Here is a 27692-nt window from a genome sequence, read left to right as displayed (position 1 = left end):
TTTAGGTATACGTTTATGTGTGTTTGAAACTTGTGATTTTCTGGCCTGCACTGTTTTATGTTCTGATGGGAGTTTATCGTCATTTATATACTTGTTTATCGTTGGCAGCCTTTACAACATTTGAACATGTAATTAATGATATGCACAAAAAAACACCAAGTTAATCATTTTAAATGTGATCCCAGCATTTTATTACACTCGAATATACAGTATTGCGTACACGTTTTGCCCATTGTTTAACCGTTTTACTAATGCTTTCGGAAACATATCCCACACAACACTAAATGCATATGAATTCATGCAACAAACACATCTAGTTTTGCACAATGATACATCGCTGCTTTCCCAATTATGTCCGTGTCTGACTACCTCCCAGTACACTTATTAAGACCTCTAAGCGTAAATTGCTGTTAACATGGGGCCAAGACCTCCAAAAGGCATCTGTGTATTTTTTTTAATGATATCACCATGATTTTAGTCACAAACAATGACATTGCAAAAACACTGCAAACGTAAATCACCATTCAATGAATCTTTAATTGCCAACAACGTACCATGTTCGCGTTTCAAAAACACACCGTTGTGAGTGGTCAGCCAAAGCATTCCAAATTATATCCATCAACCATGTTTCCACCTCAGCATAACTGCTGGAAAATCAGAAACATTGTCCAGTCTTTTTTCATATCTAGTCACAGTCCTAAGAGCGTAGCTTGTATAACCTGCTGGTTGGGTTTTTGTTTGTCTTTCGCAGGCTTGTTCCCAGGCTATATTCAAATCTAAAAACCTTCCTTCCTTTATACGACTAATCAGCTGTTTCTCAAGCTTGGTTCCAGTCCTGTAATAAGTGCTTTGTCAACGAAAACCCAAGTCAGTCTGACTGAATAAATATAAATACACAGCAAATGTTGTGAACTTCAAATTACACAGGGGTTGTAAGTTCTTGGAAAATAGGAGGTTGTGCCATGGAAGTTGAAAAAAAAGACAACCCTGCAGTATATGGATATTTAGATAGGACAGTGTGTGACCCAAGTATGCAAACCCTCACATATAAGGGCTCATTGAGATGGCATACCAAAGCTTGTGCTAGTCTCATGCAGCTATACAGTATTGTGTGAATGCCATTGAAAACATTAAGACAGCAAGTCAGTTACCATAGGAGCAGTAGCGTAGGAATTGAGAGTGCAAGCGGTGCATCTGCAGGGCTCAGGCGCCGAGCTACGTAGAGGAGGGAAGATGACCAGGTGGATCCTCATTTTTTCATTCCTTGCAATAGGGCCCATGCCAACCACGCTACGTCACTGCATAGGGGCTACGTTATTGTCTACAACAGAACCTTTTATAGAAAGGGCAATATTATACAATCCCGATGCTAGGATGCAGCGATGAACAATAGGGATGGTTAACTGGCCAAGTGGTAGGAACACTTGCTTCCAACGTCACAGGTTATAGTTCATGCTTCTGTGGTGTGCTTTTTCCACGGGAGTGCAAGGACATTCCATTATATGCTCAATGGATAAACCAACTGTAATGTAATAAGCAGGATTCCCTAATTATATATTTTTAAAAACATAGCTTGTATGATAAACACGCCTTGTGTTGCTTATTCAAGCTATGATTTTACGAGACCCTCGGAAGCCAAGCAGAGTTGAGTCAGTTTAGTACTTGGATGGACGACTGCCTGAGAACACCAGGTGTTGTAAGCATAAGGTCACCAGGAGATGGCAGTACAACAATGTATTCTCGACTCTTAACTTTGTAATGCTCTTCTTATATGTATGGGGTTTTCTCCAGGTATCCTAGTTATCTTCAGCAGGCTAATCATTAATCGAGTTAGATAAACATCCAAATCCAAGATCCTTCTAGAGAAGGCTCTTGAGACTGAGTGAAACGTTCCTGGGCAAACAGAGGACATGTTTATGTTTAAGAGTACGCACGCTTAGATGCATCTTATGAATATTGCAATAAATACCAAAGACTGTACAACATTTGGCTCCATTTGAAAATAATTTAATGAATATGCGTTTGATAACATTAGTTGTTTATCAGTTTATGATGCTTGTGGATATCAATTTGGCAAGCACTGCAGTACGTAATAACTGTTCTGCTGCAAAGCACAGCTGCATATGACAGCACATGCATGGCATGTTTGCACTGCTGATTGAATGGATGCTGTAAAAAAAAAATATCACCTCATGAATTATGAATCACAATGCTTTTAAAGCATTCATATTCATATAACACAATGTTTCAGTGTTAAGGAAAGTAGATAGGCTTGGCCAGGACACATCACTGAAAGAGATGATGTCTGATTGATGGTGATGGTATAGCAGCCAAAGGAGAGAGCACGCCGGATAGGATGACCCATCGAGGAAATGGAGCGATAAGATCAGCTCATGTGCAGCTGATGGACTGTGGCATCGCAGGGCCTCATAAAGGACAATGACATTAAGGAGAGGCCGCCATCTATTAGTGGATAAATGATCACTAATGTTGATAATATACAGCATATATGTTTGGGGTGGTCCAAAGCATTTGATAGCAATAAATTAAATATTAACACAATACGAGTATGTGCATTTAATTGTAATATTTTAAAAGTTAACATATAATATTATAAAAAAGGCAAAAACTTTAGTCCAAATGATTGTTCGGTTTGTTTCAAATGAAGCCGAAGTTTTTGTTTTATAAATAATTTCTCTCTTTTTTTAATTGTGCTCTCAGCATCATACATCATGAGATGAAATGTCCATTCACAACTTTCGCAGAACAGCGCACTGGTTATAGAAAGGACTACAAAAGCAGATATAATAGAACTACTTCTGAGATCCCTTTCAGTGACCTCTTATCGGCACTCAGGGTCCTGAAATACATGCTCCACTATAGAGACGTGTATATCACTTTCTTAACTCTCAAGGATGTCGCCAAATTAAATGAAAAGCTAAATTTCACTTTATGTTTTTCGTGCATTATTGACCAGGTTGAGACCATAAATTCACTATATTTTAAAACCCAGTTTAATTAGTGGAGGCTAAAATCTGGATTCAAACTCCTCTTCATTTATGACTCTTAAATGTTTTCACCACTTGTCATTTGGCCCGTTAACAGAAATTTGGGGCAATGGTACAAAATGTTGACTGGAAGGCATCATAATTTTCTATGAAAACAATAAATAAAAAATCTTATAATTTGTTTGGGGGTCCCCCTGAGCCTGGAGTCCCAGTAGAAGTTGTACCCCATTCCTAATCTCTCATAAGGCTTGCCTGTCATATACTGTAAACGCAAGTACCCAGATGGCACTTTGACAGACATTCTCATAAATTTTGATTTAAAGCTTTCGTGACTGCAGGGATTCATATTCTTGGTTCCTTCGGTAAAGTCACGTAGAAGGGAAACAATAAAATACTAAAAATATAAAACAATACAATTATCACGACGTTTCGACTGCAACACAAGCAATCATTATTCAATCATCTTGCTGTGGGTTTCACACCTGATGATGATTGCTTGTGTTGCAGTCGAAACGTCGTGAGAATTTTATTGTTTTATATTTTGATTATTTTATTGTTTCCCTTCTACTTGACTTTACCGAAAGACATTCTCATGTCGCGACTAAAGGGTTGGAACAATCCCGTTCGGGATTGACTCAGCCCATCATTCTTATGGGGTTGATAAATAAATACCGTACAACTTTGTGGGACGTAAACAGTGGTTGTCCTATGGAAAGACTGGCTCTGCCATGGGAATGTAGAATTTGCACCGCTGACACGGGCCTGGCAGTACAGATGAGTGCCACCCCAATGCTAGTTTAAGCAGGGAGGCGCTCAACTGTGAATGCTACAGATGTTATGAACAGGCTCCTCAGGTGATTACAAATTAATCAAACAACAAATAGAAGTTTACATTTGTATACAGTACTGTGTATAAAAATGAATTAAGAAGTCACGTTAAAAAAGTCACTTTCAAAAGAGAAGGTACCTTGGATTGTTCTTAGCTAAAGTAGCTAGTTCATTGAAATAATGTACACCAATGTTGCGACTGATACCCATCATAGGAATGTGGAATTTCTGCCAATGGCTCAGTACCACCAAAGGGAAAAGATTGCGACCACCTCATTTCCGCAGGGAGACAATTTTATCTTTAGATTTTTTGAGTGTTTTCCATCGGTCAACGTTTTGCAAGGCAATATCTGTCATACTAATGCAATGCCTCATTAAAGCAAGAACGCAAATAGGATCTATCGTGTTATTACCATACTGTATATATACGTACTTGAAGTCCTTTTTGGTTAATATATGCAAAGCATCAGTATAGTCTCATCTATATTATATACCATATTTTCATGGAAATATTTTCTGGAAGGTTAACATATTAAATACATTTGTGCGATTCTGCAGGAAGTCAAATACTGTAACATGATATCCACATTTAACAAAAACTTTTCTGAATAATATAAAGCCTAAAAGTGTCACACCTAGTGACGTTAGACCATTACAGTGTATGGTTAAGTATTGCCATATAGCGACGTGGTCTTCGTCTTATTTAAAGGTGTTCAGCTCTACCAGGCAGGGGTGGAGAAACGTTTTCCTTGCCGAGGGCCGAATATGACTTCAAAAACTCTCGGCATAGGGCCACACGTTAACACACGCCTTAGCGTTATTGAATAATAGTAATAGAATTACGGCTCACTTTTACAGGTGAAAAGACTGCTAAAATTAGAAACGGTGTTGTTGCCAGGTTGAAACATCTTCCCCTCTAGTACCCGATTCGTGCGGCTAAAATGCTGGCCTCGTGTGTCCACCAGTCCGTGGGTTACCCCACCCCTGCTCTCCGGATATGTCTCTCTAACTCAGTGTTCTTCATTGCAAGGCCCACGGGCTACTCATGGCCCCTGGTGGCCTTTAGTGCGGGCCCTGGCGTGCTGCCCCCGACAGTACATAAATGTGAAAACACTCCTTGCAGGCGGTGTGGCGACCCTCACACTGATGTCTTATCGGCGAAAGTAACCCCCTCTGAACATTTGTAAGAACACTACTCTAACTGGAACCACAAGCTGGTGACATATTGGACTATGACGAAGGTGTGTACAATGTAGTGGCATGTCACCGTGCCTCCAGAATCGGTGGACAGCGAGCTCCACCTCTGTTTTTTTTTAAACTGCAGTTGGCATGAGCACATGGTTTATTTGTGAGTGTACAAAAGAAGAAGTGAAGACGATGTATCATGTGCCAGTGGCTGCTAACGTTGGCTGTCATCAGACATTGTCCTCCCCGGGAGGTTGCATGGATTTCTTGGCTGGAAAACCTGAGACGGAGGCCACTGCTAGTGGCGTAGCGATCCTGTGCGCAGGCGGTGTAACTGCACCCGGGACCGACTGGCCGGAGGTTGGCTCAGGCACCGGATGACAGACAGGGGGTACCAATCCATTATTTACACCCCAGGGCTCATGACAACCACGCTACGCCAGTGCCCCCTGCCTGCGTGTGCTGGAACTTTAGCACGTCACTGGTACACACGTGTATCTTGATAACCGATGCCACGAAAAAAATCAAAGCAGAGTAGAGAGTTTTGGGAAGTTGATTCGGGTGAGGCTGATCGATAGAGACTTCGTGTGGCGATAGGAGGCGGGCTTTAGGAAGTACAAGCTATGTATTTCTCTGCATCATCACACAGAAATTAAGAATTTTTAATTGGCAAGTAATATGGCAAAGTTTGTGAAAGACAGGACAGGGGAGTGATCTTACCTCTGGCGAGACTGTGAAATATGTACTCATTGTGCCCCCAACTTGGTTGTAGAATCCCTAGAAGTGCCCCTTTAATGCCATAATAATTGCCCCATAGGTGTTGTTTTTAATTGATCTATTCTCTTTTTAACAGGCTTTTGCGACCAATATTATCCATAAGAGGGTTTTTTGGGTTAGATCGCGTAATTGTAAATGTATTGTTAACCCCGCCACCACTCGACGCAGCCAATTAGTAAGGTTTGTCACATAAACAAAATATGTCAATTAGTTACTAGTTCAGCACACCCGGTGTGTTGAAGAATAAACCCACATCATTTGCAATTCGAGTACGACATTTCGCTGGTAATTACAACCAGCCTCATCAGGGCGACAGCCAGAATTGTGGAGAAATCCTCCAGTATCGGTCTTCTCTATTCATCTGTTTGTGTGTCTCTCTTTCTCTCTCGTTTTCTAGCTTGTTGGATCGCGAGAAGTGGAAGGCAATCTTCGACGAGTTTTCAGAGACCGGCTCTGCGCCAAACACAGCCACACACAACACACATAACGCCATCACAGCCAGCATAACCACCGTAGAACAACGCAAGACTTACTGAATCCGTTTAATTAACCACGCAGAGTTAATTGCAAAACAACGACGTCACACATCCGACTCACTGGGGACTGAGGAATGGATGGAAACGTGAAACGATGTCGGGAGCTTGAGCGCTTGAGTTGATAGATTTTGGCCCACGTGGTCTATGCTCTGTATCGCCCCAATGCTCTTGGTCACGGTTTGTTTTTGTTTATTTGTGGAGGGTTTTCTTTTTTAACCTTTTCTGTGACGTTCGTTTTTTGTATTGTAAGATGTTTGTACGGTAGGTCAAAATTCTCAGCGGTTTTAAGATGCAATTTGCATAAATGACGCTATGTATGAACAAATTATTATATGTGAACATCGATAGAAATTAGGATATCATGCACAAACGCTGTAGGTTAATGGACAAAACAATCAAATGAGAAAACGCTTTACCATACAATACTTGAGAAATAAGCGAATGCACGCGAGATTAAGAACACATTACTATTTGTGAAAATTTTAACACGTAGGCTTTCGCGACCAGTATTATTCATAATAAAGGTGTTTGGGTTAGATCGCGTAAGGATAAATGTGTCGTAACTCTCCACTACCCGACAAGGCCAATCAGTAATACAATTTGGATTCACTCTTCAAATGCACCAGTGGGCTGAACAAGTAACTAATTGGCGTTTTGTTAACGTGACACATTTCTTACTGATTGACCGTATCGGGTGGTGGAGGGTTGCGACGCATTTATACTTACGTGATCTAACCCAAAAACCTTGATTATATTTGTGAAAATGTCAGATTTGTGAACGTCGATAGAGATTTACAGTTACACCAGGCACAGCTACGACACTGGGTGTGGGTGATTCATTGTTCACAGGGGATGGGAGCTTGTGAAGGTCGGATATGTGGCATTGTTCCGTACATGAAGATTCCAAAAACAATACATTTCAATAAAAGCATCATCTGTTTTGCCAACATTTAAAACAATGCAGTGCCTCATAAGGTGTTGTGGACTGTGCGGGAGTGAGAAATAACTCTGGATGGGTTTTAATTACTGCAGCATATGTTGTTAGTTTTTTTTTGCAGAACTATAGCATGCACTCAGGATTAGTGCTGTCAGCATAATAATATAGTCAGTTATAATTCTCCTCAAAAGAATATTAACCATTTGCAAACAATGGGGGTTTAATTTCCTTCCATTTTAAGATTCAAATACACTACATTATTGATCGTTAGATTATATTGCATACATACAGATATTGATCCTTTTGATGAAACATGCACAATTTTAATTTGGAAATGACGAGTGTCCACAGCGCAAACAGTTATGTCCATGAAATGTAAAGACAAAATATATCCCTGCATGAAAACTGGCCACAAATAAATCACTAAAATGACTCCCAAGACATTACACTGCTCAGCCAAGTCTATGTTTACAATGACTCAATGGGCTCTCATTTAGTTGCACTAAAAATATTAGCAAAGTTATTTATTACCCTGCACTTTGCAAACAAGATTTCTCTTAATGCATAAGAGACACGTGTTATGCCAACTTTTTCTCACCTGCTCATAAAGCAAAGGCCCAGTATTAAACCTTCGGAGAGTGGTGCTGCCATGGCATAATGGCTAACACAATAAACGTAGTAGTAGTATTATTATTATGCGGCTTTACCAAGGAAAGCCTCACTGAGTCTAATTATTCTTTTTCCAGGAGTGTCTTGCCAAGTTTGCCTGCACGAGCAAGCAATTGCAAGGTTCTCCCTTTTACCTGTATTTTGCGAGAGTTCTCTTAGGACGTACGATACACTGTGAATGCCATCATTTTATCACCTGCTCATATAGCAATGGTTCATATTAATTTAAAAGGGGAAAATGTAGGCTTATTTGTTTTACCGAATCACATGATGACAGGGCACATACAATACACACGATTAATGCTTCTCGCTTTTGCCCGGCACAGATGAATAGTTTTATGAATCACCAACAGTGAGTGAAGTCATGGATGGAGAGTTAGAAGCACACAAGTGACTCAAGCATGGGGTGGGAGTGGCCACTTTCAAGGATTCCACGGATGGGGCACAGGGTGGAAGAAGAATGCAATGAACGTCTAACGACCATTACCTCTTTTCCACGTCTTTTTATGTCCTCAAAATAAGTTCATACTTTTCTGCAAAGGGTGGAAGATAACCACAATAACATTTGGAATTACTGTGTTTTTTTTTCTAAAAGGTCTTCAAAATTTTTTATTTTTTTATATTCCTCACTGGAATATCAAACAGTAGATGTTATTAAAGTGTATAAATTTAATGAGGTAAAAGAAAAACAGCTAAATAAGGATTTTTCTTAAAGGCACATCCAAAACAACGTTTTGGTTTTGGTTCGAATATGAATAATGGCCATTGCTCTTAGTTGTCATGAAATAATAGGCCAAGGGCTTTGTGGGAAACAAATGCATTTATCATACATGTCGTGCATGCGTGCCTGGGGAGAGGTGGCACAGTGGTTAGTGCACTGAGCTACAAACCCGGCGACATGAGTTCAATGCTCGCTTACAGCGAACAGCAGTAACGAATAGATGAACCGGTCCTGGGCCTCCCTTCGGATGACTCAGCCTTAATTGAGTACCTGGTGCAATGTATAAACATCATCATTTGGCTGGGCATGGTGATGGCCACAGCACAAACTTGGTGTGCTATGCCGGCCTTAATAGGTGTTTGTTAACAGCACTTGCCCCAACAGTCTGTTAAAGGATATATGGAGATCTTTGTCTTTTTGTACGTGCATGTGCGCGCTCACCACATTCCTGGTGAACTTCTCAAATGAGGTCCGACGGTCCTGGTTGTATTCAGACTGGTAACGAAAATAAAATGCTTCTTGCATAAACAGCACATCGTCCATCAATATGTGACACGCTTAACATTATTTCAAATTAACTGAAAAGAGCAGGAGTAAACATTGTATTAGTCTTCGTCATACGGAAAGATCACCACAAGCACAAATACAAACATATGAGCAGATTAATAACGTTCAATGCCTGTGCCAAATATGCCTTGGGGTGAGTGATTATAACGAGTGAATGTTATATATATACAGTATGTATATACTTGAATAAGAGCCAATTTGGCGAAGTAATTTTTAGTAATGATCATAGCGAATGGCTGAAAGGCCAAACGGATGACTGGTGCCTGAGGGTCATTTTACGTTGCACTATATCGGGTACCAGAAACACGTGAAATAACGAACAAACTAAGCAGCTGCTGCTAAAATACTATCAACGTGTCCTGTGTATTGTGCACGGTACACACAAAAGCACGTGTGACTTTCTGCCAAGGAGGACTTATGCACCCAAACCCTCATTGTCAAAAACGTTGACCGTAAAAGTTCTTCCATCTGTGCATTTCAAAATTAGAAAAAAGGGAGCACACTTCACGTCTGCAACCGCAGTCACGCACCTCTCTGTCCCTCGAGGGTGTTCATGAATTTTAGTGGGCTCCGATATGGCCAGAGGTAAGACACCAAAGAAAAATGGATTCAACGGTTACCGAGCGTGGATTTATTTTTGTGCTGGTCGTGCCTCTGCGCAGCCCCTCTGATTTCGGGTTGAATCCCCAACGTGGCGTGGATGTTCCGGCCCACGTGCCGGGAGGTTCAGACTCGGAATCAGATTCCTTTGTTTGGACTGGAAGAATCCGATGAGCTACGAAGCTCTTTTGCACAGATGTTCAGTAGTAAAGGGGGCGGGTCAGAAAGTTACCAACAACGAACAATACGAAAACAAAGTGCAAAGTATAGGAAAGGCAAGCAAGGCGCTAAATGTAAACAAAAACAAATGAAGCACGTGAGTGCAAGTTTCATTCGTACATAAATTCCTCCTGGACTTCTTCGGGGACAGTGGACATCGCGTGGAAAAAAAAAACCACACGCGTCACTACCCGAAAGCACATGGGAGAGATTGGATGATCGCCCGACAAACCTTTTTCCTCGTGAGCAGCACCTCCTGGTAGATAGGTGAGCGAAGGAAGCGACCGTAGCTATCGCTCTTCATCAACTTGTAGATGTGCTCCTACACAACAACAACAGCAAGTAGAGCAAGAATGCAGACAATTATTTTGTAATAATTATCATCATCATCGTCATCAATAAGATCATCGTTATCAGCCATTATCTAGGGCTGATCAAATGCATCTCTGTGCAGTCAGTCGCCTTTCCCACGATTTTGCGATACTACAAATCCATGTTACCCCTGCACATCAATGGAGGCCGACAATTTATCCATTCATATATATAGTAACTAGATTTACTTTATTCAGAAAAGCCTATAGAGTCATCATACCAGAGCGGGCTATGCAATTACCGACTGCTCTACCAATTGTCGGTTCCATTATCCGACCAATCAGATAACGATAGTAATATAGAAATGAAAGTCTGACCTCTGTTTCCACGTGTGCCGCTGGACTGGAGGTGATGGGTGGGGGCTTGGTGGTGTCATCGGTATCATCAACCACATCACACTGGGCGTGGCTTGTAGGGGAGTTTCCTGCCTTTGGGAAGCAGGATATCGGGGTGGCCGCCAATTTTAAAGGTGCTAAATTAATCGACCACAAAAAAGCAGTCGATTCTCTCCTCGAATCTACTCATTGACTCGATGGACTCACAGTACCAGCTCTATACTCTTAGTCTACCAACAACCCAGAAGATATTCCCGCACCCAGCACACCACGTCCACCATGCCGTGGCTAATGGGTCAGCGATGCTCCTCCATCCAGCCTATCGGGATTAAACCGTGCGCTCTATCGGGCGGCGCGGCGGGCACCTGAGCGTCCTCGAACGTGTATCTGCACGGCTCGCAGATGTTTTGCGCCGTCCGCTCGAAGCTGTGCGAGTCCAGGTTGATGGAGTTGAGGGCGCCGGGCGCCAGGAACTCCTCCCAGATGCGCTGCACGTGCTCAGGCACCTCGCGCAGCGGACGTCGCTTCAGCTCCTGCACCGCCTGCCAGAACCTGCGGCGGCACCGCCCGTTACTCGTCTGTCGCCCCAGCTGGGTAGATGTCTGGATATCTGCATGCCTGTGTCATGTCGTCTGGTCGTGTCTATTTGTATGTATGCATGCACTGCCTGGCGAGAACATGTGACGTTACATTGTGATGAATGTAGAGACGATCTGGCTCTCTGGTTGTATACGGGGGTTGCTTAAGATTTTGATTTGAAGCTTTCGTGACTGCAGGAATCCATACTCTTTGGTTCTTCTTTTGGTAAAGTCACGTCGGTAGAAAAGAAAATAAATCACGACGTTTCGATCTCAACACAAGCGGTCGTCCTCAGGCGTGATTTATTTTATTTTATACCTACGTGACTTTACCAAAAGAAGAACCAAAGAGTATGCTGAAAATTTGTTTTTACACTTGCATGGGAATATCGCTTTTAATGGAGAATGAACGGATAATACACTGTAACACGCTAACAAATGTATGTAAATAGCTTCAAAAAGTCTAAAAGTCTCCACTTGTTCGCCATCGTTGTCAACGCGTGGCCTGGAATCATCTCCAGGTGGTCTCCAGAGCCCGGGAGGAGGCACATCTATTGCGGTATTGTTGCAAATTCTCATTTATTAAAGCACCCTGTTTATTTATTTTTATTTTTTGCTTAAATGAATGTGTCAACAGGGCTGAATGCTGCCCTGTGCACACTGTGTTGAACGAGCGTCTCACTCCAGATTCTCAGAGCTGAACTCGGACTGGAGGAAGCGGAGGAAGCGGTCTTGTCCTGCCGGGTCATGGAGCACTTCATCGAAGGAGAAGCCCCACCGCCTCACCTGCTGCTGGCTCGGCTCCTTGCTAGACTTACGCACACACACACACGCGCGCGCGTGCACATATGTAAAAAGACAAATATCCCCCCCGTACAGCCTACAAGGGCGGTTGGCGCAAGAGCTGTTAGCGAGCACCTATGAAGGGCAGCACGACACACAACTACAGGGCAGTGTGACCAGCACCACGCACGGCCGTCTTAGTCTTCCCAGTGCATTATGGTCACAATCTGGTCACCATCTGAAAAATGTCCTGCAAGTGACTCAATTTGAATATCCATAGCAAACATTGCTGCCATACTGCGATAATGTGCCGGGACCCTCCTGAAAAATAAATTCACGGGACTGAGTGAAACTTTCCTGGGTAAGCAAGTATAATCATAATAGTGATGTGAATGTGAGGTTAAGAAGATGTAGGCAGTGTAGAGTAGTTATTACACAGGACCATTACCTGACCTCCATGTCCCAAAAAGTGGGGTCATCCGACTGCCAGGGATTGGAAGGTTCCGTTGGAGTCAGGAAAGCATCATATTCCATGTACTGCTCCGAGTATCCAATCAGGCTAAATCAGTGATAACGACACGCAGAGACACACACACACAGACAGACCTGCGTTGAAACTTACTGGCACAACAAGTGGCCAGATGGCTCAGGGAGCTCATAATTAAAGATGCATAAGCACCGACGGGAGCCAATGTTTGTATCCTGGCTAGCTAACTTCGCTTGATTAAATCAGATTCTCCAGCACGAGGGTTTGATGGTGTCAGCCTGGTCACCAACAATTGCCAAAAGAGGGCATCTTATAGACTTGTTTTCATTAAACTTAGTTCCACCTAAGCCAGCTGTAAGGGATGAAGATATGTAAACGTATTAATTGACGATGGATGAATACTTTCTATTGCAGAATATCAATGACCACCATTTACTTGCTATGTATGTGGATTTTCACTTCCCGCCTCTCCCCCCATGCAAGAGAACACTGAATTGTTTCCCAGTTTTTAGTTTTTTGGTTTTGTACATTTTTTATTTTGTTGCTCCTTAGCCTAAATGTTACATGGGCTTAAAATGTACTTGCTACATGCAAAACATCCTAATTGTTCATAATTTCTAACACATTAGTACTTTTTCTTGCAGCTCGACTATTGAACATAGTAAATAACAATAGTAATATGTACACGTGGCCTTAGCTGGATTAAATTCCGGCTGAATTTTAGCACTCACAAAAACCTCACAAATGAATACAAATAATCCGGCTGGGTTTGTTGGCCAGAAACCAATCACTTTCCGCGTTATTAACTCGCCACTTAGTTTTACGTATACACCTCCATGCCCTTAATTCTAAACTCCACCATGCCCTTAATTGATAACCCCACTCATTAACCCAGCTTTAAACCGTATAGACCCATTGTTTGCTTAAAGCACGAGATACACTTTGTTATCGTCATGACCTCCAATCTAAACTATAACTATTTACCAAACATTTTTTTTATTTTACGAGGTAAGGCCCGCTGAGCTATACAGTTCTTTTTCACAAGCGACCTGGCCACAAATGATAGCTTATCACGTGGACATTTATAACAGCCAAATACTATAAATGCACATTGATTCTAAAAGTGGAGGGTAAACCCAGAGGAACAAGATAAAAATCCACACAACCACGGGGAGAACATGCAAACTCCAAAATAAACAGGCGTCAGGGTCTGGATCGAATTCAACAACCTCCTCCATACCAGGCGAGGGAGATAACATCTCGCCACTATGGCTGGCTTCCGATGTCAAAACGGAGGGGACCACCAGTGGACTAGGTTCACCTTCACACTGTCTCGTTTGCACGTGCCAGATTTAAACCCTCGCAACCTAAGATCCACTCACGGAATTATTGCGCCAGGAATTCACACTATATTTGGAGAAGTGCTCATTTGTCCACGCTGCCTCTGAAACCTTCAACAGTTTGAGCGTACATTTTAAAGTTCACGTAAATTCATTCTCAGTCGGCCTTCCGTTGAAAGCTAGGATGCACTGCTTGAATAATGTTGACGCAAATTATTGTTGTTCTATCTTTTGCAAGTCTGCACATTGTATTGACATGATTTGGATTAATTTGCACCTCTTTTAATCATTTATTTGAATTGCTCATAACTTCAATGGTGTATTAATATTTGACGTTGAAGTTCTTTGTCCTTTTGAAACAGCGTCAATTCTTGTATGTTCATTTGTAACTATGCAGCGTCTCTCCTTAAAAAACACAGAATTCTCGTCTCTGCGGGATCTCACCTGTTTAAAATTCAAGCATGTGACCTATTGACTCATATTTGCATTCATGACAGCAACAGTAGTCACCCAGGTTGACCAACTACAAGTGCTGGGTATTAACAAAGGTATCGCTCCAACCACAAAGGCAATTGGGTTCATTCCATAGATACTGGGCATGTAGTAATCTGCTCCATTGGCGGGGTCAACGTTTCACTCTCACGTTTACGGTCGTAAATGATCAACATCTTACACGCAGCTTCGACGCACAAGTATCGTGAGTGTAAGAATCAATTTTAATCGATGGATCTAAAAAAAAACAAAGAATTGTCACGTACCTAATAATTAAGACCACAGTCACACCCACTACCTTTCAGCCACTTTTGATGTCTTCATGCAGTGCCAGTTCAGCTGAGTGTTGAGAAATTCCACCTGTAGAGGGCAGAAAGGCACGTGAAAACCAGATGTGGCAATGTAGCAATTTAAACTCCGAATACCACAGTGACAAGCGCCATTTGGACCCGTTTCACGTGATAGCAATTGCTCAATTTCCTCTGATCTTTGATGCCAGTGTGAAATTGATACAATTTTTCAGAAGGGACATGCCAAGTTTTTGCAATAGGGGCGATGATTGCTTTGTGGATCCCAATTGAGTATATTTTGTGGGGTAATTTTACCAATTTTGTATTATGAACCACTCCGGCACGCAATTGCCTACTCTTGATTGATGTCACGGGATCTTTAACATCTACTGTGAAGCATACGGTGTGTATTTGTATGGTTTAATATACCCGCAGTATTAACCAGGGCAGCCAATAGATTTCAATCTTGAACAGCTGCAACAAATGGCAAACGAGCTACCGCTGGAACACATCGCCGCCCTAAAACAACCAATGGATGGAGCTCAACTACGCTGACAGCCCCAAGCAAATGGTAGAAATAGCACATAACAAGACAACCACTGATTTAAAGCTTTCGTGACTGCAGGGATTCATATTATTGGTTCTTTCGGTAAAGTCACGTAGAAGGGAAACAATAAAATAATAAAAATCCCAAAACAATAAAATTCTCACGACATTTCGACTGCAACACAAGCAATCATCATCAGGTGTGAAAACCACAACAAGAACATTTCAGTACTGTCAAATCGCTATCCGTGGTGCTAACGTTAAAAAACCGCCACTTTTTTCAAATTTTCTTGTTGTGGTTTTCACACCTGATGATGATTGCTTGTGTTGCAGTCGAAACGTCGTGAGAATTTTATTGTTTTATATTATTATTTTATTGTTTCCCTTCTACGTGACTTTACCGAAAGAACCAAGAATATAAGACAACCACTGTTGACTTTCGACCAAGTTGGAAATGCGATAGGCTGAGTGCTGTTCGGCATTTGAACTCCATTGTCTACCAATCTTCTTCGCATTGAACAGAAGCGGAGTGGGGAGGGTCGAGTGAGATTGGCACAAACCCGTCGACGCAGCTCGTCCATCGTGGGTTTCTTTGCATCGGGCGGTGGAGTTGGGGGTGGACTTCCTCCAGTGCACTCATCCTGCAAGCCGTACACAGACTGTCGGACGACAATGTGGGTGTGTGTGTATATGTGTGTGGGGAGCGGTGGTATCGTGGTTAGCGCGCCACGCTACGAACCTGGCGACCCGAGTTCGATTCCCGCTCAAGGCCTTCATAGGTGCTCGCTAACAGCACTTGCCCCAACAGTCTGTTAAGGCAATATGTGGGGATCTTTGTCTTTGTGTGTATATGCATGCGTCCGAATGTACGTTTGGATTTGAGTTCGGGGCGATAGGAATTGACTGATATTGAAAATCAATGCGCGCCTACACAATGCATTTAATTTGCACTGCATAAGGTCATATTCTATAAACCCGACAGACAAAGAGTAACATCTTACACTGTACTCGGTCCATTGTTACGCAGGGTGAGAGTGCAGTTGCTTTAGAGGGTTGGTAATTTGTTGTGTATGTGTGCATGTGTGTATTCCTATGCGTGAATGAGTGCCTGTTTGTTCTCAAGCCTATGTATGTGTAGTGACGTTGAATGAGTCACTGTAGCGCGTGGCGCTGGAAGATTGGTAGACAATGGAATTAGGGGTAGCAGCCTGCTCTACAAGTTGGACCTGTGGGCCAAGCTCGGAGCAGAAGGGGGCGTGGCCGAGGGCGGAGCCTGGCCACGCTGCAGGGGGGAATAAAAGGCGAGCTCCGACTCACAGTCGGGGCTGCTGCCATCGAGAATGGAACTCGTCATGCTGCTATCGTCGTGGTCTTCGCCTCTTAAAGCTGTGGGTCTGGAAGCATGTTGGCTGTCCCGACCCGGTATGGAGTTATCCCCTATGGCTGTGAGAGCCGGAATGAACAAGAGGGATAACGCCTCCTACTAGTGTTAGTACACTACACATGTATGTGTGTCTTTGTGTGCGTTTACCTGTGCATGTGTGCCTGCACGTATTTGCATGCCTTAGTGCATTGCACTACAAATTCAGTGACCCGAGTTCGATTTCCGCGCGTGACCAACATCAGTGATGATTATCTGAACTGGGCCTGGGCCTCCTGCTCTAGGTCGACTCGGCCTCAAATGAGTACCTGGTGGGATGTGTTCACATTGCCACTGGGGAATGTTTACACAGAGCAGGAGTTGGAGACACTGCTGCTGAACCTGGAGCATGTCACTCAAAGGTGGGGCCTTATCAGCCCCATCAAAACTGGGTATTTTGTGCCATCAAACACTCCACCCCCTCAATTTCCCATTGGTGATGGGTCAGTTGTGGAGAAAGTGGAGTGCTTTCCATATCTGGGCAGTGTGCTTATGGCCAGCTCCGGTTTGACAGCAAAGGTCTCACTCCGAACCACTCGGATGGCTTTATCTTTCCACTGGCTGCGTAGCGCTATGTGGAAGCTACCTGGTCTGTCGCTTCACACGAAGCTTTGAGTATTCTTGACCACAGTCATGCCATCCCTCCCTTCTCTATGCTTGTGAAGCGTGGAACACTGATGGAACTTCTTCGCTGGCGGTAAGAAACATTCAGGCTGGCCTGGCTACTATCCATCCTCGGTTTAACCAGGGTGGATTGCGTGATGCGCTCGCACATCCTTGAAAGATCTGGACACATTTCCATCTGTGAACTCTTCCGGCGGGCAAGGCTGCGTTTCCTGGGTTATGTAGCCGCATGCACTGCTACCGCATGCCCAAACAGCTTCTGTCTGGTCCGGATAGAGGGGGCTAAACGGGCACGACGCGGGCTGGAAAAGAGATGGACTGATGCGGTACAGGAGGTTATTGAGCTGAGCGGACTTGCCGATAACTGGTACCAGCGCTGCCAAGATCGGCCTCTATGGAAGACGCTCCTGGGCAGTTGAAGGCAGTCGCCCTTCAACAACAATGGAGGGCAGAGGAGCGACGCTCACAACAACGAGAGGATCGCCAGGCTGCTAAAATGCAGAAAGTTATCAGAGTACGGGGCCACAGGTGGTGCATTGCCCAGTCATCTCAATCAGTCAACCCATGGCACCTGCTGAGTCTGTCCCGTGACCTCTTGTCAGCGGGTCTTCGGCACTTCACGTGCCATCAGAGTGCACGTGGCCTGGAACAAGCGCCGTGGTGACGTCACCGCCACTTAGTGGCGAATGGCGGGGTACTGCTATTGTTGTTGTGAATTATGGTCGACGTGTGTGTGTCTCTGCGAGCGTCTCTTGCCTTGCGTGTCCTGTGCGGATCCCGGATCCGACACGACTTCTTCATGTCCACCTCGGTGGTATTCACGCACCCTGGCTGTAACAAAACAGCCTCTATTATGCACACGCATGCGATCGTCTCGGGCAGTGGTCCTTAGCCTTTACTGCATGCAGCCTTGCACCCCTTTGGTTGCCAATCGTTAAAAAGGTAAAAGGTTAATACATACACAGGTTCGATGAAACAAAGTAGTTGTCCTTATGTGCCCGTGCTTAATTAGTTTTTTAGATTATTTACCTTTTTTAAAAGGCATTTTTGCACCCACAGAAAGGGCGTGCACCCCAGGTTAAGAACCACTGGTTTAGGGGGACTTAGGATCATTAAGTTGTGTACAGGACAATAGTCAAATGGTATATCCCTTACATAGCAAGGCCTCACTGAGTCTCATGGGTCCTGCATTGGAATGTCGGACAATGCCATTAATATACAGTACTAATATAATGAACTGATACGATATATTTATTTAGTTGTGTATCATGCATTAGCTAAACATTTTTAATGCAAAAATCGTTCAAGTCTCTGTGATATAACAACAGGGCATTTCTCTCTCAATTGGTAAACCACAGCCACCAGTGTGAATTATACAGCGGCTAGTCTGTCCATAGGACTACCACTGTTGACGCCCCACCCAAGTGGTATTCATATAATCCTAGGACGGATGATGAAATGATGGACTTAGTGGACCATCGGCCATGATTTGAACTTCCAATCTTCTGATTGCATGGTTGAGGGTTCTAAGCACAGAGCCACATGTATGGATTTACAGTAAAAAAATGAAAAATATATTTCCAGCCATTTTCAATCTACTGCTGGATGAGGGCCTACCCATGCCATATCATTAATGGGTAAACATATGTTTTACCATACTTCACCATGCTGGCCAGTGCGCGTTGGTTAAAGGGGCAGGAGAGCAGGTGTGATTCAGATATCAACTTGCCACTTATGTTAGTCAGGGACAGTGATCGCATTCGGATAGCCGGGGTCAAAGCGCATCACACTGACCAATGTGCCACCACTCCACCAGGATTTACACGATACGGAACAGTAAATACACGTGTGCTATTTGGTTGACAGCTATCAAGAATAAGAGTTGCCCCTCTGTGCTGTGTTGATATGAGAATCAATTTTCTGCGAGGCTTACAGAGTAACGGACCCGTGCCCTTTGTCACGAAACGAATACAGCTGTACAGCATGGAAGAGGGATTACTTTACTTGCACTGCTATTTTGGGCCAAATAAGGGCCTTTAGTACAAGAAAAGGGTTGCCCAAGTGTCAATTACTTACACATACAGTTTGTCCACTATCCATGCTCACTGCAGAGTCGATGGTTCAGTTCTCAGGCAAACAGCTTGAGCATTATCCCTCCCCACTGAGCCGGCTCTTGAAAAATCTCTTTAATTTAACACAACACTCCCAAACCCTTGCTTTGGAAAAACGAACAAATAAAAAGAGAACAGTACATTTTGTGCTGGTGCCGAGAAGTGTTTATTTTTCTTCTGCTGTTAGACCTACCACCCTGGTCTACTTGTGCATGTAAACGTATATACATTCGGTGACGTGCATTTGTACATCGTGGATCCATAAATAAAAGCAAAACATTTCCGTGAATTTTGAAATAATAAAAAGAAAGCATGCCAATGGTATATCGTCTGTGAGTGTGCAACTGCTATGTATTTCATGAAAATATGAATCCTATTTAGAGCCCCTTGTCTGGATTAAGATGCTACACTGGTCATATCTCACCACGCTGCTCAGTGCAGCTTGGTAACAGATGGGACACCCAGGACCGGTTCAGATATCACTCGCCACTGATGTTAGCCGAGGCCGGGAATCGAACTCAGGTTGCCTAGTTCATATTGTTAACGCTCCTGCCATACGCAATATTTAGTGTCCACTGATTTTTTTTTATTAAAGTGGAATGCACAGTCAATGTAATTAACATAATGTGCTTTTGCCAATGCTATTTGCAGCAATGATCCATTCATTATACAGTTATTTATGGACTATGTGGTGCACTTGTGTGTTGCTTTCGTATGTTATCAACGGAATTGTTCACTTGCTCTTCGCATGTTTAACTTTATTATTTTTACTTTGTGTTGGTTTATTTAGGTACACATAGTACATACTGTAGTGTAACACGGTATTGGATATTGTGTACTTTGGGCTTCAGGAATAAAACTGAAACAATTATTATTTCAGCGCTGAAATTTCCCACCTTGGCGATACAATCATGATCAAACCAGTTACCTGTCCGTTTTCAAATTGGACACCTAATTTAGCCAAAACAAATAAAGAGCATTAATGTTACACTGCAAAGGCATGATGATAAATGATATTCTGGAAATTTCCAACAAATAGGAAACTTTTTTTATTTCTAGCGAGAAGGTATAATAGCTGACGCCAACCACCAGGGAGATTGAGGGATGGAATCAGCTCCTGTGCATCGCACAATGTATGTTGAACTTCTTTTGCACCGTACGTAGGCAACCATGCTAATCAGAAGTGCCGGGGAAGGACAACAAAGTATGAGGTGGATATCAATCCCAATAATGGCCTGTGTGTGTCATTCATATGTTAGATTAGTGTTGCTTCCTGCGCAAAGATCAGAGGGCCCGTGTTTGACCGCTCTGAACGAGATTTATCATTGCGGTGCAGTGACTGCCGACAAATTGGAGCCGGCACATGTACTGCTTTGCGATGACTGTGCGAATTATGTCTGCACGAATTCTGATTTCCTCGCTGAGAATGTTGGCGAGATTTGCGTGTGCGCGCGCACAAACGTGCACGTTACGTGAAATTCTACTTGCGGATGTTTCTCCGCAGCGCTAATCACAACAACCGAAAAAAACACACGTCTCGTACAGCGCACATTGCACACCACAAATTAAACCTCGGCTTACACGTGTATGTGACATGATATTTTTGGAGTACTGTACAGCATGCATTTTCCTTGCAGCAAGTGTTTTCCATTAAATTATTCAATAGCCGGTTGGTTGGCTGATTTTCACAAGTTATTTATTAGCATTTGTAATTGAAACCACAATTGTATTATTATTTTCCTCTACGGTCTTCCATTGAAAAATAAAACCCAATTTAATTCTAAACTCCCATCACAGGGTAATTCTCTACCAGCGAGAGACCCTGGTTCCAAAGGCTGAGCTATTATATCTGGATGATGTAATTTACGCATCGATCGCATTGCTAAAACATCTGTAACCAGGAAGGCAGTTTCCAAACAGTATCAACAAGCCTTGCGCTAAACCAGCCGACACGGCGAACACTTCTCCTCTTGCACGGCTGATGGAGATGCAGAGCATCAACTGCAATTTCACATTCAGGTGGTCAAGCCAGACAGCCGCGTCAGGAGCAGCGGAGTGTATCGCTGTGGTGTCTCCGTCGTATTTGTGGATCGGGGCATTGCGTCGTTATACGTTTGTATGGTCTGTATGGAGACACTGCCCGGCTCAGAGAGAGAGAGAGGAAACTGTGCAAGTTGATGTCGCTCAAGGCAAAATGGGGGCGAAAAATGCTGACAATCTCTTGGCTTTCCTTAAATGCCTTCTGTATTATTTATATAGACCACAGCGATAGAAAAAACACACAAGTTGCACTCGAATGTGTTTGATGTACCGTTAGATTTACAACACAATACCATGAAACTGGATGTATCTAGCGTCTGAACGCAACTACGCCGTACAGAACAGTGGGACATGTTCACCATGAGAAAGGATGAGTGGTATATTTACTCGGATTGTTTATTTTATTTTATCAATGGAGATGAGACACTCAAGCGACAAGCAGAGGAGATGAAGAAGGTCTTGAGCCTTCACTTGGACCGGAGCAAGGGGTGAAGAGCACAGATGGCCGGGGGGAAGAGAATTCCCATCTGAAAGGATGTGGTGCCACAACAGCGAAGCCGCTCCGTGGGAGCCGTGCCTATGGCGGGGGTGCTGCGGCAACGAAGCCACCCGGCTTCCGTCACAGCGCTTCCTCCACCACCCCTCCACATGAACACACACGCACACACACATAGAGCCCCCACATGAACACACACGCACACACACACCCCCACATAGAGCCCCGAGGGGAGGTCACCTGGCCGACAGGTTTTCACCCAGAAGCCCACTCATGGGACCCAAGCTTCACGGTTTTCTGCGACCAGGGAATTGGGCGACCTCCCCCGAGGCTCGCTTGCACCGCGGCGCCGTGACTTGGGTTGTAATCACGTGGTCACGACGGGGCTGCCGAGCCACCGCGGATAGAAAACACCCACAACACACACGGGTCAGCAGGCAGGTAGGGGGTGGGGCGGAGTAGCGAGCGGCGGGAGGGCAGGGGGCCCTCCCCCTGCACAACGTGTGTACAACGTGTGTAAAAAGCGGACGTCGGAGAGAACACCGTTCGGATTAGCCAAGAGCGGGAAATACGAGGCTCCTGATTGGACGAGAGGCCAGCGGATTAGCGGCACGTTACCTTTGATGTAGGGACGATAAAAATGGAGGGAAGTCAGGGGCAAAAGGCTCTTTTGTTCGGATTCTTCCGGAGCGAGGGAGCGGAGGAGTCATCGTGCCCTGCTACTGGAACGTCCGTGAGACGAGTCGCAGAGCAGCCAGGCCCGGTTCCCAGCAAAAGCTACGTGCAGCCTCGCCTTTCCGCGGCTTGCTACACCTCGAAATCGGATCGTAAGTACGGAGGAGAGAGCTAAGACAAAGGGGAATATCCCTTAGGGAGAGTGAGTATGGAGAGACGGGACAGATTGAGTCCTAGACCGTCGGGAGATAGGTTAGACCTGCCCTGCTGGCCCACACTGACAACGGTAGGATTAGCTTCGTTAATCGGAGAATAAATGGCCAGTAAACAACAAACCTTGTCGTGTCGTCCCTGCGAGTGCGGAGAGGGGTGCACGGTGTTGTGAGCCTGCTCGTTGTGGCTGCCTGTGTTTGCGCGCGAGCGTGTGTTTTAACCCGCGTGGGCGGGCTCGCCACTGTGCGGCTCGTAGTTAGCGCGTGTGAGAGGGGCACGGCGGCGCACGGGCGAGGTGGTTCGTACGGCCCTTTAAATCATGCCACGAAGGGGCCGCAGCGAGGGGGGGGGGGGGAGTCGGAGAGCAGTGGGTCGCAGATGAGCGGGGAGTCGGGGGTCAGCCTCCCCGACAAGGGCAGCAGACAAAAGGAAGCAATCTCTCGATGCAAGCAAGTTGTATATCACATTAAATATAATTACACAATTTCAACTTCAATTTCTGTTTCCATTAATCTTAATCATTTCCTACACTTACTCATAAATCCCTGAGTTTGAGACACTAATTTAGCAGGGTGGCCTCCCATCCAAGTGCTAAACCAGGTTCAATCCTTATTCGTTTCTTAGACCTGTATTTATCCCTGTTTTTCCCCATATTTCCTTCATATATATTTCAAAAACACACGAGCTGTCTCAATGAGCTCTGGACTCATTATAAATAAAATACACGCGTATGATTATTTAGAACAATGTCAAAGTCAACTACTTTATGAGAAATGGGGACACCCTAAGCCAGTGGTGGAAATTCCATATTTCCATGGCAGGGGTCAATTTCTCCACAACTTAACTGCTGTGGACTTCCCGCGACCTTGGAGAGACGATAGGATTTGAACTCACACGCTTCCGTTCGTGAAGCTATCTAACCACGCAGCCACCACCTGGCTGAATTCACTTATGAACACAAACATCATGAATGTATGTAAATGAAATTGTGAATATACCGCCACTAAATCTATCCGGACTTGCTATATTAAATGGGGGTGAAACGGTGGCATTCGTCCATCGATATAGATTCGGAAGCTCACGATACACACGTGGAATTGTGCGTGTAGAAAAAACGAATGAGTTGCAATGGTATTAATGTCGTACTGTATGTAATGGGCACAGGCTGCATGTGGCTTTCTGGGTAAATAAGTAATTGTGTCACCGCTAAAGTCACGAGTGGTGCTAACATTCACTGGAGTGTTCCATTTAACCACGAGCCTGAATCACAACGGTTCATCTCGTCACCATGGGGGGTCAATGGTCCCACCCATGGTATTTAATGCACATACACATTTGCTTTCCTCGCTACCGTCTCTTGAGCTGATAAAGCCTTCTGGCATTTGTATTTTTTTTTAGCAGATCCGAATGCGCCTCCTCCCGCCAGACCTTACAGCCCCATCGCCACCTCCCAGCAGCCTCCTGCACAGGAACAAACCCTGGGAACAAAGCTTCCATGATCGCACTATCGAACACCATCTCCTGCATGCCTGGTGACTCAATGCAGCTGTCATTCCCACAAGGAATTAAAACAAAGAATGAACCACGCTTCCCTTATATTCATCTACCCCCCATAAACATGAGCGGCAGGGAGGCCCAGTGATAACGGCTGCTCGGTCACAGCAAGAAGGCCCTGGATTTGATTCCCGACTCGGGAGTCTGTATGTTCTCCCCTATTTCTGCATGGGTTCACTGGTTTGCTCACATATTTAAGAAGAAAAAAAAAACACGTCGCTGGGCTATTATTTGTGGTCAGGTCGCTTCTGAAAAAGAGCTATATAGCTCAGTGGGCGTTACTATGAAGTCATCTGGAAAAAAAGCGGACTCGTCCATATACAATTCCAAAATATTAAATCCGGAACGCGCCCCTCGTTTATACAAATTTACAGGATTGGCACTTTCCATGCAAGCCTTTCAAGACCAGCAAGGCAGACAGGCAGTGTCCCAGTGAGGACCATACACTCCTAACCACTTTGTCTCTCCAATGTTGATGTAATGTACATGCGCACACGGTAACAAGTATTCAATTTTTGGCTCAACCGACCTAGTGGACTGGCCTGGACCCAAAAGTTCGATACTAATTGACATCGTTATTTTGTAAACATCAGCACTGGGAAAACAAAGGCGGGTAGGTGGTGCTGGCTACCCACCCCTTCATGTGCCGTGCTGGCATTAATAGGTGTTCAGTAACACATCACTTTTGCCAACAGTATGTTAAAGGCTTAATGGGGGATCTGTGTCTTTTGTTTGTGTTGTGTGTGTGTGTGAGCTTTACCCTGCCAGGCCAGCATCTAACATCAGTTGCGTGTGAAATATGAACCAGGAGTGAGCCTCACCTAGGTAGACTCAGACTTAAATCAGGTATCTGGTGCGGTGCGTTCAATAATAACACTGCGGACAACAAAGGCAGCTACACATTTTTGGTGTTGCCCTCCCGCCCCCCACTGCCCCCCCCCCCCAAACTCGTCTTAGTTAGAAGTCACTTAAAAGGCGCTTCCTAAGTAAGAACTCACGAACAGCACTTGCCCTAGTAATCAATGAAGACTCGATTGGGGGAGCATCGCCGGCGATTTGCCTTGCGCTCTTCATTTGCAAATGGACGAGGATTCCTTTGAGATGGGATTCCTCACGTGCAAGGGAAAAACGAAGACAATGACGGCGCTTCCGCCAATTGCAATCAATTCGAATCGGCCACTCCGTTGCTTATTGCGCGACGCCTGCACAGCTCATAGCCGCTCGCGTGTGGCTGCAGCGAGCAGCGGTGGTGGCCACATGCATCAGTATACCAAAATAAAAGCACAGGGCCCTTGATTTACGTAAATATATGGGTGCATCAAATTAACAGCTCAAACCCTAATAGAAATCACACTCAATTGCAGTTTCATCTCTATCTTGTCTGTGTGTCCCGTCTCTCAATTATTGTCACACCTCGGACGAGTATTTTTTGTCTACATTTCTCTCATCTCGGAACATCTATATCTCTAAAACGACATCCCTTCTATCATCTCGTTACGCAAGTTCCTTTGACAAGACTTCACATTTCGCTCTGGATAGGTCTTCGGCGTTGAGGTGATAAAATACGGAATGCTGGGCTGGCCTATCATGGTTAGTTCGTTGGCCCCGGAAAGGACCTCTGGTAGACGTGTTTGTGCTTCCATGCTTTTCAGACTGGGAGGGCATTTTCGAGCGTTCGGTCGTCTTTCTTGATGACATCGGCCGGCAAGTTCTCAGTGGACGAGCAAGCACTGGGTCGACCTGTGAGACCCTCACAATACCCACGTGTACGAGTTTATGAATTGAAAGGGGTAGGGAGGGGAGCACCCCAAAAATAATTTCTGTTTAGGGCCCCCCGATGAGCCATCATTACCTCTGGGGGCGCTGGCAGTCGCTTACGGACATCAATCCACATTTCGTAGGTGCGATGTAAAAATATCACCATGCACAACAAACGTGTACCTGCACACTCCGTTACAGAGCTCTGCGAGGCCAATGAGGCACCGTGAAACGTTTGAGAAAAGGCGTTGTGAAAAACGATGGATCTTTACACGAGCACTTTGCTGAGTGCTGCTCACCCTGTGATTGCACGGGCAGACCGTGTGATGGGTCACATCAATTTTTCTGAATTTGTCTTTCCCTCTCCACCCCCCACCCCACCTTGGTGGAGCAATTATCGCAAATTGGCCCTCTGGCCTTTATCGACCTTGCCAGTCGCCTGTCGGGAAGTTTGCAGTTACAGTACACGGCGAAAGTTCGTTTCCCACCTCGTGTTCACTGGGCGCTTTTACGTAAACATGGGAGGACACTGTTTTGAGCATGTGCCTGTGGTGACAGCATGATCCGGGATGGACCCCGTCTGGTTAGATTCCACAAGCGCGGCAAGATTTCCAGCCTGGTTGACTACCACTCACGAACATGCTGCTATAGGCTGCTGTTGTCGGGCTACGATGTGTACAGTGAAGAGCAGTACAGAAACTATACAAGACTTTCACATCTATGTCTCCGCTGCCACCTTTAGTAACCCGCACTGACCAGCGTGGTGAAGTATGGTCAAACAATCCCCACGATCCCGTATGGTGAGGACAGGGCTGCATCCTACAGTGCGCTGACACTAGGGCTGGCTCACGTAAGACCAGAATGCCAGTCGACCATTGGGGCTAAAACATTGTACTGTATTTTTTTGTATGTGGAGAGAGAGAGGAAAGAATGTTTACTTATTATCCATAGTGCTCCACATCAACAATAAAAAGTTAAAGGTACAACCCCGCAATTGCTTGCGCTCAACACTGCCGGCAGAAGGGCCTCCGAGCCGCTGAGTCGCTGGCAGAAGGGTCTCTCTCCTGAGGAGGGCGTTTGACCGACTCTCCCAAGTTGGCCAGACATCGTGGACAAGGTGTAGTGTGCATCTTAGTCTACAAAAGGTTGTCAAAGGAGGCTGCAGAGTCATGTGACTGAAAGGTGTCATGGGAGATGGGCATGACCTCTGACCTCAGACCGCACTGGCTTCTTTGTCTGTTTGGGGCAGTTGTTGGCTGTTCTCACTGTAGGCTGGATGTTTGGCCCTTTTGCTTTTACTCGAAACTGCATTCTTTCGTTATTAAATCTAAAGAGACGTGGGTGAATCTACAACGACAGAACGCTCGTACAAGCTGGCAGCATTAAAAAACCCAATGGCATCTTAACGCTCCATCGTTACACTTCGGAGAAGTGTCGAAACCCAATGAGCTGGGCTTAATATATATATTCAGCAAGAAACGTTGCCCACTACAATTCTCTCTCTCGAGCCAATGTGAAGGGTGTTACAGCC

The 27692-nt window shown here is 44.7% G+C and overlaps 1 protein-coding gene across 3 annotated transcripts in view; it reads right to left on the bottom strand.

Moving 5' to 3' along the window:
* Positions 1-167: 167 nt before the first annotated feature.
* The window catches only part of LOC116947773 (regulator of G-protein signaling 7-like), a 133628-nt gene continuing 106103 nt past the window's right edge, over positions 168-27692 (bottom strand). The window contains exons 10-19 of one of the 3 annotated variants that reach the window (XM_032963908.2): positions 18071-18145; positions 15831-15929; positions 14733-14794; positions 12564-12674; positions 12015-12140; positions 11120-11306; positions 10280-10369; positions 9103-9156; positions 8428-8473; positions 168-6251 (exon numbers count right to left, since the gene is read on the bottom strand). In XM_032963908.2, the coding sequence (XP_032819799.1) occupies positions 8453-8473; positions 9103-9156; positions 10280-10369; positions 11120-11306; positions 12015-12140; positions 12564-12674; positions 14733-14794; positions 15831-15929; positions 18071-18145 (825 nt within the window). In that variant the 3' untranslated portion in view covers positions 168-6251; positions 8428-8452. The remainder of the gene's footprint in view (positions 6252-8427; positions 8474-9102; positions 9157-10279; positions 10370-11119; positions 11307-12014; positions 12141-12563; positions 12675-14732; positions 14795-15830; positions 15930-18070; positions 18146-27692) is intronic. The other 2 variants (XM_032963906.2, XM_032963907.2) reach the window with 2 other exon arrangements.

This window comes from Petromyzon marinus, chromosome 31 (genome assembly GCF_048934315.1).
Source record: "Petromyzon marinus isolate PM22_M1 ecotype Great Lakes invasive population chromosome 31, UKy_Petmar_22M1.pri1.0, whole genome shotgun sequence".
Classification (NCBI taxonomy): Eukaryota; Metazoa; Chordata; class Hyperoartia; order Petromyzontiformes; family Petromyzontidae; genus Petromyzon; species Petromyzon marinus.
Note: the sequence above shows the minus strand (reverse complement) of the source record. Positions and strands in the feature narration are given on the sequence as shown.